Here is a 24,289-nt window from a genome sequence, read left to right on the forward strand (position 1 = left end):
CACTGAATAAAATAGCTTATGGCACCATTTAGTTAAAAAAAACATCCTTTGGCCAGTGTTAAAAAGCAATAGAGCTGCCAAAAGTAGTGTTGAAGTAAGTGGACTGGCGGTATGGTAGATCACGAGCACCGAGGGGGTTTGGAAAGCAAGCGGTTCCGCTCGACTACGTGTCTCTGTTCGGAGCTAAAGCAAAACACGGTCAGGGATTAAACGCTCCTAGTGTTTGTGTATCAATCTTTCCAGGGCTGTGACACATTCAGAAAACAAATGACAGCATTTATTACGCATTTAAGCGAAAGACAACTTCCAAAAACACCAAATGAAAATGTGTAGCTTAGGGCTGGACCAAAAAAAACAACTAATACTTGCAATAATATATTCATGAGTTTTTCCAAGATGGCGCCTCTGTGTTTGGCACGCCGTCTGCTGTTCTCCCCGTCTCTGCTGCTTTGTTTTCATTTGTTTTGTTTGCTATTTATGTTTTCATTTATGTCTATTTTTTATCACTGATCGCCAATCACTTATGGACATTCGAGTGGCTTTTGAAACAGCCAGGACTGACACCTGTGTGTTTCATCCCTCTCCGCCGCCTACCCATTCCTACTTCCCTTCACATCAGTACCGGCATGTTACAGACTTGCTGTGGAAAAATAAGCGTCGGAGAAAAAGAGGAAAGCGTGCTGGAGTTGCACGCTTTCAAATTTGCCTTTTTTTTATCAAAATTATTTCAGAAAATTGTCTCAAATCAACCTCAATCGTATTTGTCTCACAATTCTATTTATGAAAAATTTCAGTCTGGTTTTAAATCCTGCCACAGCATTGAGTCTGCCCTCTTAAGAGTTCTAAATGACATCATGTTGACTACGGATTCTGGCCAGTTTACAGCTCTGGTTTTGTTAGACCTTAGCTCTGCCTTTGATCTGGTCAACCATGATATTCTTATATCTCGTCTTGAGGCATGTGTTGGTTTACGGGGCACAGTATTACAGTGGTTTTGGTCATATCTTACCAATAGGAGATATGTCGTCAACATTGGGCATCATTTCTCCTCTGAGATGCATTTAAGATCTGGTGTACCTCAAGGATCGATTCTTGGTCCAGTATTGTTCTCACTTTATATGCTTCCTTTAGGGCTTATTCTTAACAAGCATAGGGTCTCCTTCCATCTATATGCAGATGACACCCAAATTGATATCCCTTTAAAGCGTGGCAATAAACATGCCATTAAGCCCATTTTGGATTGCCTGGAGGAACTGAAACTCTGTCACCATACAGTACCACTTATGTCAGAAACTTGGGTGTTTGGTTCGACAATAACCTCAAATTTGATAAGCAGATAAGTTCAGTTGTTAAGTCCTGTTTCTATTATATCCGGCTTCTCTCCAAAGTGAAATCGTTTCTATCATTAAAGAAGCTTGAAATCGCAATACACGCATTTGTTACATCTAGGCTTGTAAAGATTTGACAGCAAAAAGACACATGAAGCACAAGCTGATGATTCTTTTGTTCTAACACTCAAAAATATTCATAGTATTTCCAAGTTTAAAAAAATGCCAAGCAATAAAAGTAGTAGTAAACCTATATATAAAAATATTGAATAAATGACAAAAAAAAAGTATTAGATTATTTGTTATATATCATATTATAAATAATGATATATTTTAAAATGTAAATATTTGCACTCTCATTTAATGTTCATAGAAATTCTAAGCACTACAAAAATGTGGCTTAAAAATAGCTAAATATTTATTTAGCTAAATAAACGGTTATAAAAAAAATAGAAATACAAATAGGACTACAAATGTATATTTCTATTCTATACATATTGCTGGCTAGTATTTATTTAGCAATATGATATCAAATACACTTATTTTTGTTTAGTGAAATTATTGTTGAGCATCTGCTTGAATTCTCTCCGTCTGACATCTCCATTTTTACTCTAATCATTGAATGTAAGTTGAGAGACACGAGCTACACAGTTGTTGTTTCTGATCACGCGTAAAGGCTTCTCAAAATGACACCCTGAAATTGAGAACACAAAGATCATTTTAAGGCTTGTTGGCTGGTCGGGGCTTGCAGCTGTCACACACACACAGCGCTGTACGTTTCGGGAATATCTTCCAGGCTTGTCCTACAACAAAGAACTGGAAGCTTCGTGTGATTCTTTAAACACCGGGACAAATTTATCAAAGTTTCTGTTTGACGTTGATCAAACATCTTCCTGAAAAGGAACTGAACTAGCTGACTGAAGCATCTGTTGACTTACGCAGGCACGACAAGACAAGTTTCCACCATTAAGCATCGTTTCTGTCCCAAGTGAAAGTGAATCACTTCAAAATCAGAATGCATTTGTTTAATTAACAGCTGAGAGGTGCAGAAATTAAAATGGCAAAAACGTTTGCACATCCAAAATCGCTCTGCGCGTTGCACCTGGTTAGAACAGGATGGGAAATACAGAAGACCAGTTCTGGTCAGGTAAATGAAGCGTGTCGGGAAGGGTTAAACATGTGACATGACCCCAGATGGCTACATGTCAGCTCCCTCTTTTTCAGTCAACAAAAGCTATTCATCATTCCTCAGTTGGAAGATCAGCCACCATCTGTCTCAGCCGCTTCATTCCTGAATCTTTATGTGGACAGCGAATCGATTCACTGGGTTTGAATTCGATTCAGGAACTATTTTTAAATTCAAAATGACTTAATCCATTCCGATTCACAATGAGATTCAATTTCGATTCTGTATTTTAAGGGCATTCACAGGATTACGTCAATGCTTCTCCTAATGCGTCTTAGCTAAGAAAAAGACAAAGGCAAACTACTTGAGATATTATTAGGAAGTCACAACATATCAGCAACCATATACGGCCAATTTAACAGCAAAAGATGATTTTACAGATCTCAAAATAATAGGGGCGTAACAGTTGACTTGTTTTCTCGAAGCATCGATTACAAATGTGCATATGTAGCATCTTGAAACATTGATTTTTGAATCATAAATCGTTTGTTTTGGTCCATAATTAATTTGAAATGCTAAAAACTGAATGAATCGAAATTTGGTAGTTTAATATTTTAAAATATACAAATATTAAAATACATATTAATTGCTAATATTTTTATTTGCATATGAGACCTTGAAGAAACGGAGTTCAAATAAAATTAAATTGTATAAAAATTCATTAAAAAAAATATAAACGTAAAAATTAATTGCATGATTAACCAAAATGCCAAAATAAATAAACAAACATACAATAATAATAATAATAATAACATTTTTTTTAAATATTATATAAATTAATATTAGGATTAATTTACTAACAAAGGGTAATGGAAAACCTAAAAACTTATGTGAAATATTAAATGTGTTATATCCGGATAAAGAAACCCTGTGTAAATAAAAACAAATAAATAAATAAAAACTTTAAAAATTAAATGTGGAATATTTCGCTAGGCATGATCAGCTCTAAAATATTTGATCTACATGTCACAGTTTTTTTTATATTCCAATTAGACTGTAAGTATATATTTAATGTATTTACTTGGTGTAATAACCATCTTAATTAGTTTGTCTTTTTCTTGCCACAATACATAATCCTGAAAATGCACTTAATATGTGAATCATAAATCGAACATCCCTGTGAGTCAGATCAGACTGTTCCAAATTTGAAAATAGTTTTTTCTGAATTGCACTGAAAGCCTATGAATCATGAATCAAATCGATTTGATTCACTGTCCACCCAAAGATTCACACCACTGCAAATAATGATTATTAATTGGTCTGTATGATGTCACTAGTATTGCTCCTATTTATGAATGCATGGCATAACTACAAATCTGTTTCAGAGAGCCAGAGCGTTTCCATCCTGAGTTTAAATGATGCCGCCAACCTCCACTAATCTTTCACATGTGCTTCCAGATGACGGTGAAGAAAAGTCAAACATGATGACAGCACAACCACCTGCTGCTCGAAGAGGAACACAGCAGATTCACCAAATCTCACAGAGACAATATTTCAGATCAGGGGAGTTCAAAAGGCTGATGGAGAATCATGGAGGCGTCACTGTCAATTACCGTCAACTTAATCCAGCAGAAACAGATCAAACAGATACTCGATATGATCCTGTCTGCATAAAAGATGCTGATTTACAGAGCAGAAGAACTCATATGGTTCTCCTCTTCATCTCTGACTTTATCTAAAGTAACCTGCCTCATCTGTAAAAGTCCAGACCAATACAGCTGTCTGACACGGCAATTTCTTTTTGTTTTAGTTAATAATAACATACAATAACTCTGTTTTTAACAGTTTTTTCATTGTGCATTCCAATTAATCTCAAACTACAGTTGGGTTATTTTGATTAGGTAAAAAATAACAAAACAAATACAGCTAACTAACACTATAAAACACAAAATCATGATAACAGACAATACAGTTATCCGTTTTTGCAAATAAACTCATTTCTAATTTTTCTAAATAGATTTCGATTGCAAATAAATGCTGTTCTTTTGAAATTCAGCTTTGTTCATTTAACATATACACACACATAGAAAACAGCTATTTTAAATTGTAATAATATTTCTCAATTTTACCATATTTTTTATCAAATAAATACAGCCATAATGAGCATATGAGATTTTTGGGAAACAAAATCTTAATACCCCAAATTTTGAACAGTAGTATTCACTAATGTTTACATAATTTTTTTAATATCAAATGTTGCCTGGAGTGCTTTCTTAGTTCTTCACTGTTTTGCAAAGGAATATAAATATGAACTATGCTTGAACTGTAGCAATGACATTTTGTCTGTGGATACATTGGGACGTTATGAATGTTGCCGTAGAAACAAATAATTGTCTGACAGCATGAACATCAACAAACAATACTTACAGTCAAACCAAAAATTATTCAGACACCAGATATAATTAGATTTTTTTTTTAACTAGTGGGTGCAGGACACTATAGTTCATTTATGCAAGTGAGGATAGCAAACTAAAGTAAAATGTGACATACTATACCCAAAAATTCTTCATACTGTGGACTACCAGTAAAACTACTAAAAATTTGGGACCAAAAATTATTCAGACACTTTGACCTGATTGTGTTTTTTCTTTAATTGCTGATGTGATCTTTTTACACCACAGACTGAACTAAATTAAGCATTGTGGTATCTAATTGTGTACTTAAATTTAACAGCTGATAGCTATTCAACCGAATTCATTCCATACCTTTCTATCAACGGTACATTATCAAGATGCATTTGTCCATGTCATATTTTATTAACATTTTCTAAACTATCGCAAATAAACTGATAACGTGAGAAATGCTGAAGGTGTCGGAATACATTTTGGTTTGACTGTAATCTAGTTTTTATGCAACAACACGCAGTGGAGAACAGACTCTCACCTCAGTGTGGCCATGTTGGGCTGGTTCTGGAGATGCTCAGGCCAGTGATGCTGCATGCAGAAACCGCGCACGCCTTGAACGCAGCACGAGCCCATGTGAAGCGCTGCGTTCGACATGGCGCTCTGGAAGAGAGCACAATCCTGCTGGTTCCCGTTGCAGCAGACGGGCTGCCGGGGAGAGCAGTAAACGCAGCAGGCCGGCGGCAGAGCGTTGGGCAGAAGCACAGCCAGTCTCTGAGAGTCTGTGACATGTGACAAGGAAGAGGACGAGGAGCCTGGTGAAGATAGACACACAGTTCCGTTGGGTTTGAGTCCGCCGTTCTGACCAGAGTGCATCGGCTGGGTCTGTTCGTTGGGCTGCGTGAACGCCGACACTCTCTGCTCGTCCTCCGGCTCTTCAATGGCATTTGCAGAAGTTGAGGATCTGCCATTGCTGGTGGTGAAGCCCTCGCTCAGGGCCATGATCCTTCTTGGATCAGCTGATCAGGACCTTAATCTGCAAATAAACACACAGTCATGGTCACTCATGCACAGAGATCCAACTCAAGCTATTTCCGATCACAGTTAAATGTACCGATAACTAACTAACCCTTGAGATAAAAATTATGTGGGGAAACTAGGGCTATCCTCGACTAAAGATTTTTCTGAGATTTAATTGCCAACATTGCCTAATAAGCGCTCAAGTGCACGCATAAAGCTTGCCACAGTACACCGGCAGAAGTAACAATTATGAATGTGTCATGAAAAAAACAGTACGGAGGCTGCATTAACATTTTAATAATGTATTGATACAGTAGTGCTTTCTTTGATTTCGGTTTAAGAAATGAAGTTAGCGACACTGACTCGTCATCTCCGCAGTAAACGATACGCCTGTATGCACATTTCATACAGATTACATAATCTGAGAATATTTGTTTTCCATTTGAATTGTCTTATTTGAAAGACATTTTGCTTTCTATATGTTTTCATGTCTGTAAGGCAAGTATACACGGAGTTTTGCGCTCAAGTTCACAGAGACCAAGATGGCAGAAAGCCTGTTTGCTTTCATTATTTTACAAAAGTGCAATGTTTTGTTGTTATTGTGAGTGCACACAAATACAGGTAGTCTTCACAGATTTTAGAGATGTATTACTCTTATCTGTATGAGCAAAAAGGAGGGAGTATTTTAAGAGCAGTGAGCGTATCGGCGCCTCCATCTGTCCTGCAGTGAGCTACTGTTCAGCTTGCACACTCCGCACAGACATTAGATTGAGCAGCCATTTAAAGTTGAACATATTTCCGATGATAAGCCATATTTGAGGTCGATGAATGTTAGGCGAGCGTTTGGATGTCCTGCCCGATGTACTGTATCGCCACTTGCTGTGGATTTTTTTTTCTACAACTAAGCGATTAATAAAATCTTGGTCGACCAAGCCTCTGATATGGCCACAGCCATATCACCCTGCAGCCCAAGACCGGTTGCCCACTGAAGCTAAGCAGGGTTGAGCCTGGTCAGTCCCTGGATGGGAGACCTCCGGTGAAAACTAGGTTGCTGTTGGAAGAGATGTTAGTGAGGCCAGCAGGGGGTGCTCACCCTGTGGTCTGTGTGGGTCCTAACGGGGACACTATACTGTCAAAAAAAGCACTGTGTTTCAGATGAGACGTTAAACCGAGGTCCTGACTCTCTGTGGTCATTAAAAATCCCATGGCACTTCATTGAAAGGGCAGGGGTGTAACCCCGGTGTCCTGGCCAAATTCCCTCTACTGGCCCTTGTCAATCATGGCCTCCTAATAATCCCCATACAGTTGACTCCCTCTCCTCTCCACCTGTAGCTGGTGTGTGGTGAGCGCACTGGCGCCGTTGTGCTGTGGCTGCCGTTGCATCATCCAAGTGGATGCTGCACACTGGCGGTGGTTGAGGAGAGACCCCCCCACATGATTGTAAAGCGCTTTGGGTGTACAGCAATACACAAAGCGCTATATAAATGCATCATTCATTCTTCTGGTCGACTAACGGTTAGTCGACTATCAGGGGACTGCGCTAGTGGAAACCAGTGTTAATTTGTTAATATTACACCCTATTAGGGGCCATTCACAGGACGCATTTGCCATCAAATGAAACAGTCGCTATGCCAACTTACTACTGTAAACAAAAACATGCAATGCTTGCCCCGCCTCCGGGGTCTTCTGATTGGTCCACTATTTTGGAACCGACATAGATGGGCGGCGCTGTGTGCAAAAGAACGGCCCCTTATAGATTTTATTAATATTTTAATTTTAGAGATTGTTTTAGTAATTTTGCTGTGGTTTTCTCATTTGTATTTATTTTTTAGTGATTTTATTACAGTTACTTATTCAGTTTAAGTAAATGAAAAATAAATAAAATGTTGACTCGACAATTAGCTGAAATAAAATAATATTTTCAATGAACAAGTTTATTTTAGTTTATTCAAGTAACAGAATTTATGGTTTTAGATTTAGTTGATGAAAATAACGGTGGAAATATAAGAATTGTGACAATTTTGATTCCAATTTTTAAAAAAAAGATTCCGTCATTAACTCTTCAACATTCCCGTTTGAATCATTTTAATTCAAATTCAAAATTAATTCAAACAAATGAGCTGAAGATTGACTTTTGTCATTTGTTCACAAATCTTTTTGACAGCCTTGATTCTAAAAGTATTTTTTTTTATTTTCTCCATTGATTTTTTTTAAGCCATGAACTATCCTAACTTGACAAAATTGGATTTAAAGCAAAAAAGTAACAGAAAATCAGAAATTAGACTAAATATTTATAGTATTATGTTATTTTACACTTTTTTTTAAAGGACAAAAAAAAACTAATCACTTAGATGTGGCTCCTCCAGGAGCATTTATTAAATGTTTGTATGTTACTGCTACAAATAATTTTCTCTATGGAGAAAATATACGGGATTCTTAGTTTCAGGACAAGTTCAAGAACTGCTATCGTACCTGAACCTCAGGGAAATCATTTGGTTGCAGTATTTAAAAAAACCCCACTTCAGACTGAGAACCGGTTCTCGATTACTAAGCCTACAGTGTAATTTCAGGAAGAATGGCTTTGTGAACAAAGCAAATTTCAAAGGCGCTGTCTGATTGAAAAGAACAGGTTCAAACACATTGGACAGACAGTCGTCGATGTTTCATGGTATGCTTGAATTTCAGCCCCTATGGCCAGGAAATTGTTGCAGAGGAATGACATGGGCCGCCTCTGCGATATTAAATATTTCATTGCATGTTTTAAAGAGCACGCCATGCATATCACAGTAAAATAAGATCCAACCGTATTACTCAGGTAAATGCACGCTTGTAATACTGGAAGTTTGCCCAGAAACACACATACTGACACCATGGTCAGCTCTTTCTGTCGAGTAAATCACCCATGTTCTTAAGTGACAGGTGGAGACCTGCACGACTCGGATGGAAACCGAAGATAGTCTCCAACCCCAGACCAAAAAACGAGCATCCAAAATAAGTGCCCGGGATCATGAAAGATCTCATTTGATACAGAGGTGAGCAGGTTTCCCCTCTGACTGTCCTGTAAACACAGCGTCCAAAATACCTTCTTGCACCAACAAATCCGGTTGTGTTCGCAGTTGAACCGCATCCATTTAAAAAGCAGGCAGATAGAGAGAGCTTTCTGAAAGGAGAAACCCAAGGGAGGGAAAACATGTGCAGCGCTATGAATGCTCAGTGTAATGTTGGACGTCTCGTGCATCCGTTCTGAACGCTGTGCACTGGAGGAAGATCATGACAAGAACTGTAAACAATTATAAATAGCCTTCAAGAAATAAATACACATTCTGTTGGGGAGATGAATAAATTAATGCACTGGTCTTTGAAAAGCGCTGATTATTTCTCAAAACGTTCTCTAAATAAATAGTGTCCTCTAAGTATTTGGACACTTCAGTCACTTATGCATGACTGTGCATTAGATAACACATCAAATGAAGTGTCTGTCTCTGCGTGTTTTAATTGACTTCAGCATGTTTGAAGTCACTGCCTGGTGTTTTAGTGGATGTATGAAGTCGGTTCTCCTCAAGTTCACCTAGCAGAGGAACCACAGGTGCAATTCATCATTTTAACTATCAACATTTTCACTCATGTTTCACAGTACGGTTTAGCTTCTTTTTCAACCCTAGATGTGTTATTTTATCATTTCAAACCATATAAAATTGTCAAATATTTTGCTTAAAGTGTGCTTGTGCTATTATTCTTCAAAATATTTTTGTTGATATTTTGTCATCTAATGCAAAGGCATTCATACTAGCCATATTTCAAACTAAACATATTCCTTACTTTCATATACTGTGTGTGTGTGTATATATACACACACACATATATACATACACATATATACATACATATACTTTTTTTTAAATAATGAATAGAAAAGTATTACCAACAAGCCAGTGTATATCATTTCCTTTTTAACAATTATAATTACAGACAGATAGACAGACAGACAGACAGACAGATAGACAGATAGACAGATAGATAGATAGATAGATAGATAGTAAATCATAAACAAAAGACAAACTTACAGAGTTTAGGACAGATCCCAGGTTGCCATTACATGAGCCCAAGACACAAAACTGATTTAAACGAGTCTTTTGGTGAGTCAGGTTCAGATGTGAAGTTAATCATATATTATGTTCAGATGTCTTCATCAGTCGCATTATTATTTCAGTCTAACCTGACAGTCTCTACAAACCGCGTTATTTACTTCTCCTGGACTCGACCAGCTTTTGCTCCACAAACATCCAAACAAACTCCGGAAACAAACTCAAAGTCTGCTATAAAAGTGCAGTTCCGTATCCGGAGACAGAATAATATTCCTCGATCACAATAAAACTCTGTAATCCTTTCGAAAGGAGCGAGTTATGTCGCGCATTTGTTGAGAACAACGGAGCGCGTTCAAACAGTCCATCAACAAACACTACAGCGCTTCACCGCAAGCGACGTCAGCGGTCCGTCGACCAATCAGAGCGCTCTCATTATAATACCCGGAGCTGCATTGATTTAATGTAGCGTCTGCGCACGCAGCAGAGATGAAGCCTTAAATGTAAACATGTGAAGCAAAATCTAGCGGATCTGCTATATGCATCAATTTCAACCATTGCCTTTGGTTTTAACTCAGGTTTCAACAGTGTATGAGATTATACTGATAGCAAGTCATAATGCAGCATACAAATGATTTCACATTATGACAAATAATTTGGATTTGTTCCAGACATAACTTGAGAAAAAGCAAGATGTTCTTCTTGTACAAATTTATTATATGGAGTTTGTGATTAGACTAGATGTGTGTGATTTCTAGAGTAGTTTTACATTCTAATAAATAACGTCTTTAAGTAATGTTAAAACTGATGTTTCCAGCAAAAGAGTTAATGTTCACAAAAGATGAATAGCCTATGATTTCATATTTTACCTTTTCATTTTTACTTTTACATTAAATAATGAAAGACGGATGGATGGAACGAAAGACGGATGGATGGATGGATTGAATGAAAGACGGATGCATGGAACGAAAGATGGATGGATGGAATGAAAGATGGATGGATGGATGGATGGATGGATTGAACGAAAGACGGATCATCATGGATGGATTGAACGAAAGACGGATGGATGGATGGATGGATGGATGGATGGATGGAACGAAAGACGGATCATCATGGATGGATGGAACGAAAGACGGATGGATGGATGGATGGATGGATTGAACGAAAGACGGATCATCATGGATGGATTGAACGAAAGACGGATGAATGGATGGATGGAACGAAAGACAGATAGATGGATGGATGGATGGATGGAACGAAAGACAGATAGATGGATGGATGGATGGATTGAACGAAAGACGGATCATCATGGATGGATTGAACGAAAGACGGATGGATGGATGGATGGAACGAAAGACAGATAGATGGATGGATGGAACGAAAGACGGATGGATGGATGGAACGAAAGACGGATGGATGGATGGATGGAACGAAAGACAGATAGATGGATGGATGGAACGAAAGACGGATGAATGGATGGATGGAACGAAAGACGGATGGATGGATGGAACGAAAGACAGATGGATGGATGGATGGAACGAAAGACAGATTGAAGGATGGATGGAACGAAAGACAAATGGATGGATGGATGGAAAGACTGATATTCAGACAGACAGACCCATCCCAACTCCACATGTTCATGCTCAGCTGCAGGACTATGAGGGTCTGAGTAAAGATGCCCGTCTGAAATAACAACAGGCAGCTGAACTTCAAAGAGAAGAGGCTTCAGAGAGAGAGGGGGGGGGGGGGGCACTGGAACTGGATAAAGCCGTAATCAAAACGCTCCAGGCGAACTCTGTATCGATCGCCAGCACTTCATCAAAGCTGACAAGGTCAGCCAACAACACAGCGGGAGAGAAGAAAAAAAAGAAGGGAAGAGAAAAGAAAAAGAATATCACAGAAGGATGAGGGTCACAGAGGAAGGGTGGGTTATGATGTTGTCTGAGCCCTGGATAGTACCTTTCTACTCCAAAATGCCATAAGGTAACAGTTTCTAATCAATTTATATCGCCTGTTAATGCCACCTATTAAGTGAACATGCAAATATGTTGTTAAATTATCGACTAATTAACTTAAAATCCCAGCAGGCATTTCAAGTAAATATTTTGTCTAAGTGGTTCGACTGACAAAGAAAGTTTGTGAATCTCTGCTCTCCCTAATATGCAACCCTCAAAGAGAATTTGAGCCCAGAATCGCCCGGGTTTCTTCTGTGTCTTTTTTTCTGAAACTCTAGGGGACCAAATCTCTCCGACGCCTCTCTGAAATGAGGACGAACAACTCCTGGCTGCTTCCTCGGGCCCTCTTGAGTCCCACATGTGTTTTACTGCGCTGGAGACAGATCAATACAAGCTAAACAAATTATGGAGCGGATCAAAGAGAAACAATTGGGAACTCTTAAGAACTCAAGTAAATGTTTAGACATCTAATAAGAAAAGTATATTGACAGAAGCGTTTAATTTAGTCAAAGCATTCGGATTAATCGTTGTTGTTGTTTATCAAACATTAGTGCATGCAGCTGCAGATGTAAGCAATGCATGCGGCAGGTGCAAGTACATTCATATGCAGCTTTTTATTCGATGCTACAAAAATGTTGATCCATAAAAGTAGGGAGGGATGGGACGTTTGGCTGGAAATGAAATATGGGAGTGTGTTCCTGATTTACATTCCTCATACAAGTGTTGCCTAATGGCTCTCATGTGCGAGCGAGAGCACAAACCCTGTTCTGTATGTGACAACGATCATTTAGTTTGCGTTTTGTGCAGGTAGGATTGTTATATATGACTGGCTTGTCGTTTGATCTAAAGTCTGATTGGTTGGGGGGGGAAATGGCGGGAAACGTTGGATGTAATTGAGTTTGTTTCTTCATCAGATTTGGAGAAATGTAGCAGTCCATCACTTGCTCACCAATGGATCCTCTGTAGTGAATGGGTGCCGTCAGAATGAGAGTCCAAACATCTGATAAAAACATCACAATAATCCACAAGTAACCACTCCAGTCCATCAGTTAATGTCTTGTTAGGCAAATAGCTGCTTGTTTTGAGGAAAAAATAATTTTAAAATAAAATGTCCAGTCAAAAAGTCATCTGGTCTGAATCAGGAGAGAAATCTGCACAGATCAAGCACCGTTTACAAGACAAAACAGCTCAAAACAAATATGTGGCTGGATTTTGATGTGAGAGAACAACAGGAGATGGACTTTTTCACTGGACTCGTATTTTAGCCGGAATCAACAGTTTGAAGTTAAAAATGTCTTGATGTATTTGTTTCTTACAAACATGCAGCTTTTGTCTTCACAAGATGTTAACTGATGGACTGGAGTGGTGTGGATTATTGTGATGTTTTTATCAGCTGTTTGGACTCTCATTCTGACGGCACCCATTCACTGCAGAGCATCCATTGCTGAGCAAGTGATGCAATGCTACATTTCTCCAAACCTGATGAAGAAACGAACTCATCTACATCTTGGATGGCCTGAGGGGGAGTACATTTTCAGCAAATTCTCATTTTTGGGTGAACTATTCCTTTAATGTCAATGAAACATTTCCATTGTAAGTTCTTTATAGTGAAAATAGGATCTATAGACTTTTGAAATCTTCTGTTCCCTCCTTCCAATACATCCTGTTGCCTACAAAAGTTGATGTATAGACAGAAAGAGCTGATAGAAGGACAAGAGATCAGAGTGACTGTGTATTTCAGCGTTTGTTCGGCTCATCCTTTGAGGAACGGCCCAAAACTCTGCGCCAGCCATCCAGAGTCAATCTGAGATCTGGCCGCGGCTCAGCAAACAGCAAGCGGCTCTGGAATTCCTCCGGCGGACGAGGGGGTGTAGAGGGACAGAGCGGCTGGAGAAGGGAGGACGTCTGTCAGACACAGTCTTCTGGACTTCCACACACTTTTTGGAGTGTGGATGTCAAATTTCTCTAGGGGCCTCAGATTCCAAAGCGAGGGAGGTTCAGGGGCCAGAGGAATTCTGACATGATGTCTCAAGGCCAAAATGAAAAGAAACAGCAGTCTGACGGTATTATAGCAGGAATAAGCAAAAAAAGTTTAAACATTTATTTTTGGGGGGTGAAATAGGCTTTGGGTTTGCTTAAACTACATGCACCTCAATATCTAATTCTGACAAAATTAAATAGTTTACTCTCTAAACTAGAAACTGCTAACCATGTAAAAAGACAAGAGAGGAACTTTTTGCATGAAAAAAATCTCTAATTTCTCATCTAGAAATGTAGTTCCTAAAAGGACAAACTAGAACAAGAAGCTAAACAACAAACCTTATCAAACCTTCCCATACAACTTACAGTCTTACATGGTAAGAGCATTACTGTGTAATGCATCTAGAAACTCACAATCTGGCATTAACACCAATATCAGACAGTTTGATTAAAGATGATTCCACACAGCAGAATTAAATCATAAATCCTTAACTGTTGAAAATTTAACACAAACATTTGCGCAAGCCAACCACAAAAAAATTGAGTGCATTTGTGATAAATGACCACAAAAACCACAAAAATATCATAAGTGCGTAATAAATTTCAGCTGTTGCCACGCGGTTACACCCGCAACGCGGCAGCCTGGTCTGCGTCTCGTTCCGCTTTCATGCCAACACAAACCAAATCACCTCACCCTGCATGATTTCACTCAACGGCCCCAGGAAAGACGGACGTGTGTGTGTGTGTGTGTGTGTGTGTGTTGGGTCTGATTTTAATGAACAGGCCCATACTAACAGCGCTCTGCTGGGGGAAGACTGCTGGCATCCTGCCTGTGTCATGTTTCCAGTGAGCGCTGTGAACCAACAGCTGCTGGCCACATTAAAAATGTGAAAATAACACAACAGCATTAAACAATCTGTTCATATTGCATTAGAAATGTGTGCGTTTATGCATTATGTATTAGGAGTTTCATGCATTATATATTTATTCACCTCCAGATTAGCTAGTTGTACTGAAGCTTATTCCATTTTAACCTATATTTGTGTGTCAGATCTCCTGCTTTATGCACAAACACACACATACGCGGTGCATTCAGAGCTGCACTATGACTCTGGATGCAAACCAGAAATGCTTTTCAACTTAAACGCAAACAGTATAGAGCAATAGCAGTAAATTTCCCCCCAAAGGGCCGTTTTCTGGCTTTTTCACAGCATCTGGCCACGTTTTGTGCCAAATATGACATTATCAGATTATGTTATCAATTATCTAAAGCCTACTGTATCATACTTGATATGCAAAGCCCTCTAAAAGTTCAACATGATCAAAACTTTGAAGAAAAAAACTGTTGCACTACTCCATGCCTTCTGTCTTCTGATAGTTTATACGTTTTTAATCGTTTAGTATAATTGTACAAATGTCCATCTTCAGCTCGTGCTTCATTTTTATAAAGTAACCATAAGAATGAAATAGAATAAAATTATGCAACTTAGGGTTACTTGATTATCCAGACATCCTTTTTTTTAGAAAAATCATCTTCAAATGCGAGTATTAAATATGATCATCTAGGAACGTTTATTTGTTCATCTCTCAATCATCATTGAATCGCATTGCATATGTTTTGATCATTTAAATATCATCTAACTAACACATATGATTGGAGATATAGAGCGATGACTAATATTGATATCATTTTATGTGAGTATCTGCTATAAATATCTAATTGGTTTGCATTGCAAGCATCAGAATTTCATAACGTTTTGGCCAAATAAATATCAGCATCTACATCAAACTGCATAATTTTGCTCAGTTCGAGTCTCTGAATAAAATTCAGCTGTTTTTCCTCCTTATTCTCACTATACCAGAATATATGAGCCATAAAAGCCAAATCAAATATGATACTCAACAAAAACACGTGCAAACTTTTTTTAATATATATTTTGTCTAAAGGCTCAATAAAATGTTCCATTTCAAAAAAAGTACATTTTCTGACTATTATTTCATATGTCAGGCTTTATAGGTTTAAATAACAGTGTATTTGTGATTCTATAGTGTTTTGTAATACCCACCTTCTTGCTTCAAGTCACCTTAAAAAACCTCATAAGTCCTTCTGGGAAAACTGAGAGCATGAAAACTAAAGACAAACATGCAATTTTTACATATTTGTTATCTTAAAAATGCTTGCATGCCAACAATGCAAAACACAAGTACCAGTGGGCGGCTGGTTATTTATCTCCAGCACACTGTTCCTCAGCACACTGTCCATGTCTGGTTTAAACACATTAAAAGTCTGTACAATGTCAACGTGAGGTCAAAATCAACTCTATTAACGTTCCTGGTCTTATTTTGGACAATGAATCAGTGTCTCAGCAATGGATGCTCTGCAGTGAATGGGTGCCGTCCAAACAGCTGATAAAAACATCACAATAATCTACAAGTAATCCACACAACTCCAGTCCATCCGTTTGTGAAGAGAAATGCTGCGTGTTTGGAATTATTATTATTTTTTTTTTAAATCCATCAAGGCGTTTTTAATTTCAGACCATTGCTTCTGAACATAATCCATAATAATGCTTTCTCAAGTGAAAAAAAAAAAAAAACTATCTCCTGTTGTTCTCTCACATCAAAATCCAGCCACATATTTGTTTAGAGCTGGAGTGGTGTGGATTACTTATGGATTTTTGTGATGTTTTTATCAGTTGTTTATTCTGACGGCACCCATTCACTGCAGAGCATCCAATGCTGAGACAGTGAAGCAATGCTACATTTCTCCAAATCTGATGAAGAAACAAACTCATCCTAATCTCAGATGGCCTGAGGGTAAGCACACTTTCAGGAAATTTGAACTATCCTTAAAATTCCAACTAATTAACAGGGCATTTTCCATTAGATTACAGTGGTGGTAAACTAAAATGCAATCTTGACAATTGTCAAGTGTGCAAAACAGTCCCATTTTTGTTGAAAAGTGCATCTGAAACATTAGCGTCAGGGTACCAGCAGATGGACCGAATGATGAATGTGTGCTTTGACAAATGTGTCCTATAAATACAAACATGTGTGCGCTCTCGTCCGCCACACTAACAGATGCTTCTACGACTGTTAGGCAGAATGCGTGTCATTTTTTTATATTTAAAATGACACAAGTCTGTTTTTCTGATGTGATTTGGAGGGACTTCTGTGTAAAACCTGATGCTCGGATGTTATGGGTGATTCTAGGCGGATGAACTCGCTTCCTCCTCTATTTAACGACAAATAATGTAAGAAAAGTGATACTGTGGCAGGAAAATGACAGCGATAGTGGCTCGGAAAGGAGAAATGCGGGCGCTTTTGTATGTTTGTATGTTATAACCCCGAGTATTTTAAAAGAACAGATCGGGTGTCAGGATCGTGGTGCTTTTATGCATGACACAAATACAGCATATCACACAAAAAGAAAGAAAGAATATTTGTCATCGATATACAATCTACACTGGTGTAGAAACTATTTCCACTCACACAAAAACGGCAAGCAACACATTGAATCAGAAGTATTGAAGCATAAAGAATGAAACTGTATTTTCTTATTTTCTTGTAATTAAAACATACGTTTTATTTACAATTAAAAAAAAATCATATTTACAGTGTGTATTTCTAAGAAATCTATATTTATTATATTAAGATTTTTTTTTATGTTTTTTAAAAAGGTTTCTTCTGCTCATCAAGGCTGATTTTTTTATAAAAACAGTACAATTGTGAAATATTATTGCAATTTAAAATACGTTTTCTATTTTAATATACTTTAAAATGTAATTTATTTCTGTGATCAAAGCTGTATTTTCAGCATCATTACTCCAGTCTTCAGTGTCACATGATCCTTCAGAAATCATAATAATATACTGATTTATGATTAATGTTGGAAACTGTTGTGCGACTTAATATTTTTTTTGGACCCCTTCATTGTTTGATAGAAAAAGAAAGAAAGAAAGACAGACTTTTATTCAGCAAGGATATGTTAAATTGATAAAAAGTGATAGTAGTGACTTATTTTGTTATAAAAGATTTATATTTTGAATAAATGCTATTATTGTATTCAAACTAGAAATGGCAGTGTATATAATACATGTTGAGATATGCATAACATTCATGTAAAATACTCTTCTACTTTCTTTCTCTCGTTTATATGAACAGACGTGGGTCGTTCCAAAACACTCACAAATCCAAGAGCGCACATTTTCACAATAAATGGGGTGTGCGTAGCACTTTTGGCAGCCAAATATTGATATCTAAGACCCTAAAACCGAGAAACACATAAGCTCTTGCCATGCTTGGATTTATTAGATGATTATACGAGTGTGTGTGAGAAGATTTCTTAACTAAACTCGCTGTAAAATGACTAGCTGACTACAACACGTTCTCCACCCAGAACCTGCTGGGGCCTGCGATTAATCCTTCATCCGCTAAATGAGGTCAAAACATATTAACATCAATGACATCAGGAGCGGCTCTGACAGGAGCAGATCTCAGTGGACGTTACACTGCAAATTTCCCAGGACCGAGTAAAGGGACGAGAAATGGGGAAAAATACAGAGCACTTCTAAAACGCCCTGCACAAACTCATTTTCCAGAAGTCAGCAGCTAAGCTTATATCATCGGGCAAACGCTCTGTTTTCTCAGTGTGGTGTCATAAAAATATGCAAAAACTCTTAGGACACTGCAGCTCTGTTCCAAACGCCAGCGATCTGCCGACGGAAACAGTATTTCAATGCATCTTATAACTGTATTTTTGATCAAATACAGCAGGTAAAGTAAGTATTGAACGCGTCACCATTTTTCCCAGTAAATATATTTCTAAAAGTGCTGTTGACATGAAATTTTCACCAGATGTGGGTAACAACCCAAGTAATGCATACATACAAAGAAAACAAAACAAATAGGTTCAGAAATTAAATTATGTGTAATAAAATGGAATGACAGAGGGAAAAAGTATTGAACTACTGAAATGTATTTAATACTTTTTACAACAGCGTTTGTTGGACGCCTCCTGTGGGAGAAACTCGTCGCATGCATTGCTCAGGTGTGATTTTGGCCCATTCTTCCACAGAATCTGTGGCCTCTTCTATGAACTCTGATCTTTAGTTCTTATTTTCTATTGGATTCAAGTCAGGTGATTGGCTGGCCGTTCTAGCAGCTTGAAACCAACTGAGAATTTCCTTGGCTGTGTTTGGGATCATTGTCACCCTTGTTTCATCTTCATCATCCTGGTACTGTAGTTGTTGGGATTGAACCAGCTAATATTAATTTCCACTGATGAGGGACAGGATTGCTTTCTAATTACTGATAGATTTCTGCTGGAGTCTTGGCTTTCTATGCCTTTTTGCAGCTCCCTTTCTTCTTGCGTTCAATACTTTTTCCCTGTGTCATTCCATTTTATTACACATAACTTAATTTCTGAACTTGTTTCGTTTTCCTTGTATGAATTACTTGGGTTGTTACGGACATCTGGTGAAAATTTCAAGTCAACAGCACCTTTACAAATATATTTACTGAGAAAAATGGTGGCGTGTTCAATACTTATTTTACCTGTAAATGCAGCCTCGGTGAGCAGAGGAGCCTTTTATAAACACAAAAACATTTTACCAACCCCAAACTTTTGAACGATTGTGTGTACAAAAAAACCTTGAAGAGTATTTGCATCCAGAGCCTGACTACTGTATTGTCAAACAAACATTTGGTTCATCCTGTTGCACCTGTTCAGTTCCTGCAGTAACTTTCCAAGATTTACAAGTTTCAATAAATCACTTGCTCTGCACATTCTTAAGACTTCCTGTTGTTGTAAAACGACCATTATTTTGATGCACAATTGTATATTTGTATAGAACGGGCAATTAATGTGGCATAAGAGTGGTGGACGACGTGAAAAGAGACGTTTCAAAGCAAAACCAGAGCCATAAAAATGGTAACAGCGTGTCAGACAATCAAGTCAGTGTTAACGTCCGAGACAGAGGGGGGAACAGTGAATATATTGTGGCATAATGGGCTTTAAGTAGTTTTCCAAACAGCACTGAGCGAATATCCACCTCAAAGATTTATAGGAGGAACCCTAACACACTTTTATACTAAAGAAAAAAATCCAGCGCCATAATGCCACCGGCTATTAGAGCAAATCCAGCCCAGAGGAAACCTCCATAATTACTCTTAGTACTTGTTTTTTGTATTTTTTCAGCCCATTCTGAAGAGATTAGAGGTCTTGGAGAATGAAACACACTTAGCGATCCATTTTTCCAGTCAGTCATTGTTGTGAGGCTGCTAAATATTTGCTCTTCCCAGCTTAGGATGTAAGGATGAGAAGAGCCTCTTTGTAGCGAGAGGTCAGAGGCCTCCGATCTTCTTCCTGAGACCCAACCGGAGATCTCGGCATCTTCAACCATCACTTACACTCTTTCAATTAGTGGAAAGCTTTGACTGCTTTCAGGAAGAAACTCTTTGAAAGCGGCTTGTGCAAAAACCACCGCTGAGTTGAGCAAGACTGGACAGAAATGAAACAGAATGGCCTTCACTCACAAAAAAACACTCAAAGTCTCCATGCTGCATGTATGTTTTCATAAAAATATGCACTACTGTTCAACAATTTTTTTTAAATAAATGAGCACTTTTATTCAGCAAAGACATGAAATTGATCAAAAGCAACGGTAATGACATTTATAAGGTTATAAAAGATTTCTATTAAAAAATGCTCTTCTTTTGAACTTTCTATATGATTTAAGAACTTTACAGCTGCTCAAGTGTTTTCAACATTAAAAATGATCAATGGATGATGTTTGAGTAAAACAAAATAAAATAAAATAAAATGTTTCTATTGGGAATTAGTCAGAATTCTGAGTTTATATCTCGCAATTCTGACTTTGTTTTCAACATTGAAAATGATCAATGAATAATATTTATTGAGAAAATTAAATAAATGTTTTCAGAGGACAAAAGTCATAACTTTTTTCTCAGGATTCAGAATCCACATTGTGAGTCACAATTACCATTATATTTTTTCATTCCTTGGCAGAAATGGGCTTCCATAGTTTTCAACATTGATAATAATCAGAAATGTTTGTTGAGCAGTAAATCAGTATATTAGAATAATTTCTGAAGAATCATGTGACACTGAAGACTGGCGTAATGATGCTGAAAATTCAGCGCCGATCACAGAAATAAATTACATTTTACAATATATTCATATAGAAAACAGCTATTTTAAATTGTAATATATTTAATAATTTGTACTGTATTTTTGTTCAAATAAATGCAGCCTTGGTGAGCAGAAAGAGACTTCTTTCAAAAACATCAAAACAAATTTACCAACCCCAAACTTTGGAACAGTAGTGTAATATTAGTGCATATAAATTAAAATAATTATCATTCTTCCTCATGTTCATGTAGTAAAAACTAGTGTGGAAAAATATGAAACAATGGCTGTGATCAAAATGATGATTTCTTGGATTGAAACACTCATGCAACACATCTCAACTAAATCATTTATACTAGCAGCAAACTTTAAGCCACTCGAGTTATTAATATTGGCATAAACAACAAACAGTCTGAAAGCCGAGCATCATGGGATCAGTACCGCACTTCAACCCTGTCATTAAGACAATAATCAGGAGTTTTATCTGACGCCAGGGCAATCGTCAAGTTTAACAACAGCAGATGATCAAAGGACGTCCTGGTGGAGAAACGCAGGCACGCCTGAATGTCGCTGTTTGTAATCAACTCCCTACGACTACACCGTCAACACAGCTGTTCACTCGCCTCGCAGCAAAACTCAGGACTCCTCTCATCTTGTCTTCAGCGTCTGCATGGGTCCAATTAAATGAGGTTCTGCAGCTGAAAGCCTCACCTTTAATGAAACCGATCCGTGAGTCAGAAACGAGGAGTTCATGTTAATACTTGTACATAAAGATAATAAACCTAGTTTTTAAGAGCACTGTGACATTGGTTGTCTTTTTAGAGCTGTATTACAACTGAAATTGTATTTGTTTCATAATTGAAATACTTTGCAATATTAACGCTGTTATTTTCATGTTTATTAATATGAATCTGTTTTGAAATAATCTGCATGAAAAATAAGGTGACTTGACATTATTTTAATGATGTTTAAAAATATTTTTAATTGTTATTATCAATGATGGTTTTTATTAGATTCTCATTACTGTAGGATTTCTTAGTTTTTTTATTAAATCAGCAATATGTAATAAATTGGGGGCTCGTCCGGGATCGAAACAAATTCTAAAAAACAAATATAAGCTAAATAAATAAAATGAAACAAATTCTACCATGTCGTAGAAGTAATTTGCAATTTAAATGAAATATCTTCATATTATTACTATAATGCGAATGAAATTTTTCTGCATTGTGGTAAAATAAGGTTAATTTTCTCATTTCTTACTGTAAATTTGTCCTTTTTTCCAGAATAAGATATGACCTGGACATTTTCTCGATTTAAAAAGGCCAAGGAAGAAAAACAAACCTTAAAATGTTGGTTTGAATAAGCTCTTTTTACATAAAGTAATATAGAAAAGGTCATCTGAACATTATCTGTCTTCTGGTTTATATCCATTTCAAATGTAATTTATTCCTAAAATGCTGTATTTTCAGCATCATTACTCCAGTCTTCAGTGTCACATGATCTTCAGAAATCATTCTAATATGCTGATTTACTGCTCAAGAAACATTCCTGATTATTATCAATGTAAGAAACATTTCTAATTATTATCAATGTTGAAAATAGTTGTGCTGCCCAATATTATGTGGAGACTGTGCTACATTTTATTTTTCATTATTCTTTGATGAATAGAAAGTTCAAAACAAATGTTGTGTAGCATTATAAATGTCTTTACTCTCACTTTGATCTATTTAATGCATCTTTACGGAATAAAAATTATAAAAACACCTTAATGACCCGGCTGAAACTTTTGAACCTTAGTGTTTTCTTTTATATTTTTTTAAGCATTTGTTTAGAACTAGAGTTCTTTACTGGCTATAATTCACAGTGGCAAATTTAAGTTAACACCACTTTTCTGAAAAGACAACTGTGCAAATAAAGTCTTAACTAATACAGGTCACTTGTGGGGACCAAAAATGAGTTTAATTGAGAGAAAAAGGGGGGAAGAAAGTGTTACACACCTCCCGGGGTTTTCAAATGCCACTTCAAGACTCTTGCAGCATAATGGCGGCTCCCGCATGGGCCGCGTGGCCCCAGAGAACCGGGGTCAGGGCCCCTCTGCCCACGCCTGAGCCGTTAATAAGGCTTCAAAGGGTCAAAGTAAAGATTACAGGAACTTAAAGGATTCTGACAAGTTTCTCCACATGCATTATAAATAAAAACAGAATAATTTAGAAGGTTATAGACAAATATGTTCAAGAGGGGAAATATAAAGATGAAAAGTTGTTGCAAGTTTGATGTTTAAAGGAATAGTTCAACCAAACATGAAAATCTTCATTGGAACAGATGCATTCCATCACTTGCTCACCAATGGATGCTCTGCAGTGAATGGGTGCCGTCAGAATGAGAGTCCAAACAGCTGATAAAAACATCACAATAATCCACACCACTCCAGTCCATCAGTTAACATCTTGAGAAGACAATCGGGAAGAACGAGTCGTCTCGTTCTTCCCGATTGACCCAGGCGAACAATGAATTCATCTTTTCTGTTTCTTATAGCATTATAGTTTTGTCTTGTTTGTAGTGTGATCAACATTTGCATAAGTAGTAGATGTGTTAGGGAAGTAACACGTAATATTTGAATTATATTTTGCTGAAATGAACAAAATGACTCGAAAAAAGATTTGTTCATTTTGCTGAACAAGACTCAAAGGTCCGAGTCGGTAAAATGATCTGAACTTCCCATCACTAAAATCTGATGAAGAAACAAACTAATCCTAATCTTGGATGGGCTAAGGGTGAGGAAATGTTCTTTTTTGGGTGAAATATTCCTTTATGTAAAGTAATGCAATACATGTGATACTCAACAAGCAGCACAAACATAGTGATGCCTGACTTAACACTAACTGCATTCATGTCACATTTGGTCATCCAGTCTAAACTATAAGACTACATTAATGCATTTTTTCCTACATAGGTACCTACTTCCTTCTTTACAACTGCATCCAAGATTCAATTGCAGATGTTTACGGCATGAAGCATGTGGTCCACATTATAGAGCCAAGTCACATCATTAGCATTTTACAGGAAAAAAAAAACATATGGCATTAAAAAGATGAGTTTTCCATAATAATCATGACCAATAAGAGTTTAGGCCACATTTCTATTGTTTTTGGTCATAGATATTAAACACCAGCTGTCAAATCTGCAGAGAAGTGGATCTCTGCTAACAAGCTTAACTGCCTCGAAGAACAAAAGCACAGAAACTAT

The 24,289-nt window shown here is 37.3% G+C and overlaps 1 protein-coding gene across 2 annotated transcripts in view; it reads right to left on the bottom strand.

Annotated features, from left to right (window-relative positions):
• Nucleotides 1-24,289, bottom strand: part of LOC306880498 (protein dispatched homolog 1-like) — a 56,574-nt gene that overhangs the window by 14,670 nt on the left and 17,615 nt on the right. The window contains exons 1-2 of one of the 2 annotated variants that reach the window (XM_079434044.1): nt 9,941-10,352; nt 5,398-5,892 (exon numbers count right to left, since the gene is read on the bottom strand). In XM_079434044.1, the coding sequence (XP_079290170.1) occupies nt 5,398-5,858 (461 nt within the window). In that variant the 5' untranslated portion in view covers nt 5,859-5,892; nt 9,941-10,352. Of the gene's footprint in view, nt 1-5,397; nt 5,893-9,940; nt 10,353-24,289 lie in introns of those variants that run through there. The other variant, XM_079434043.1, reaches the window with a different exon arrangement.

The sequence above is a fragment of the Barbus barbus genome, assembly GCF_936440315.1.
Source record: "Barbus barbus genome assembly, chromosome: 14".
NCBI lineage: Eukaryota > Metazoa > Chordata > Actinopteri > Cypriniformes > Cyprinidae > Barbus > Barbus barbus.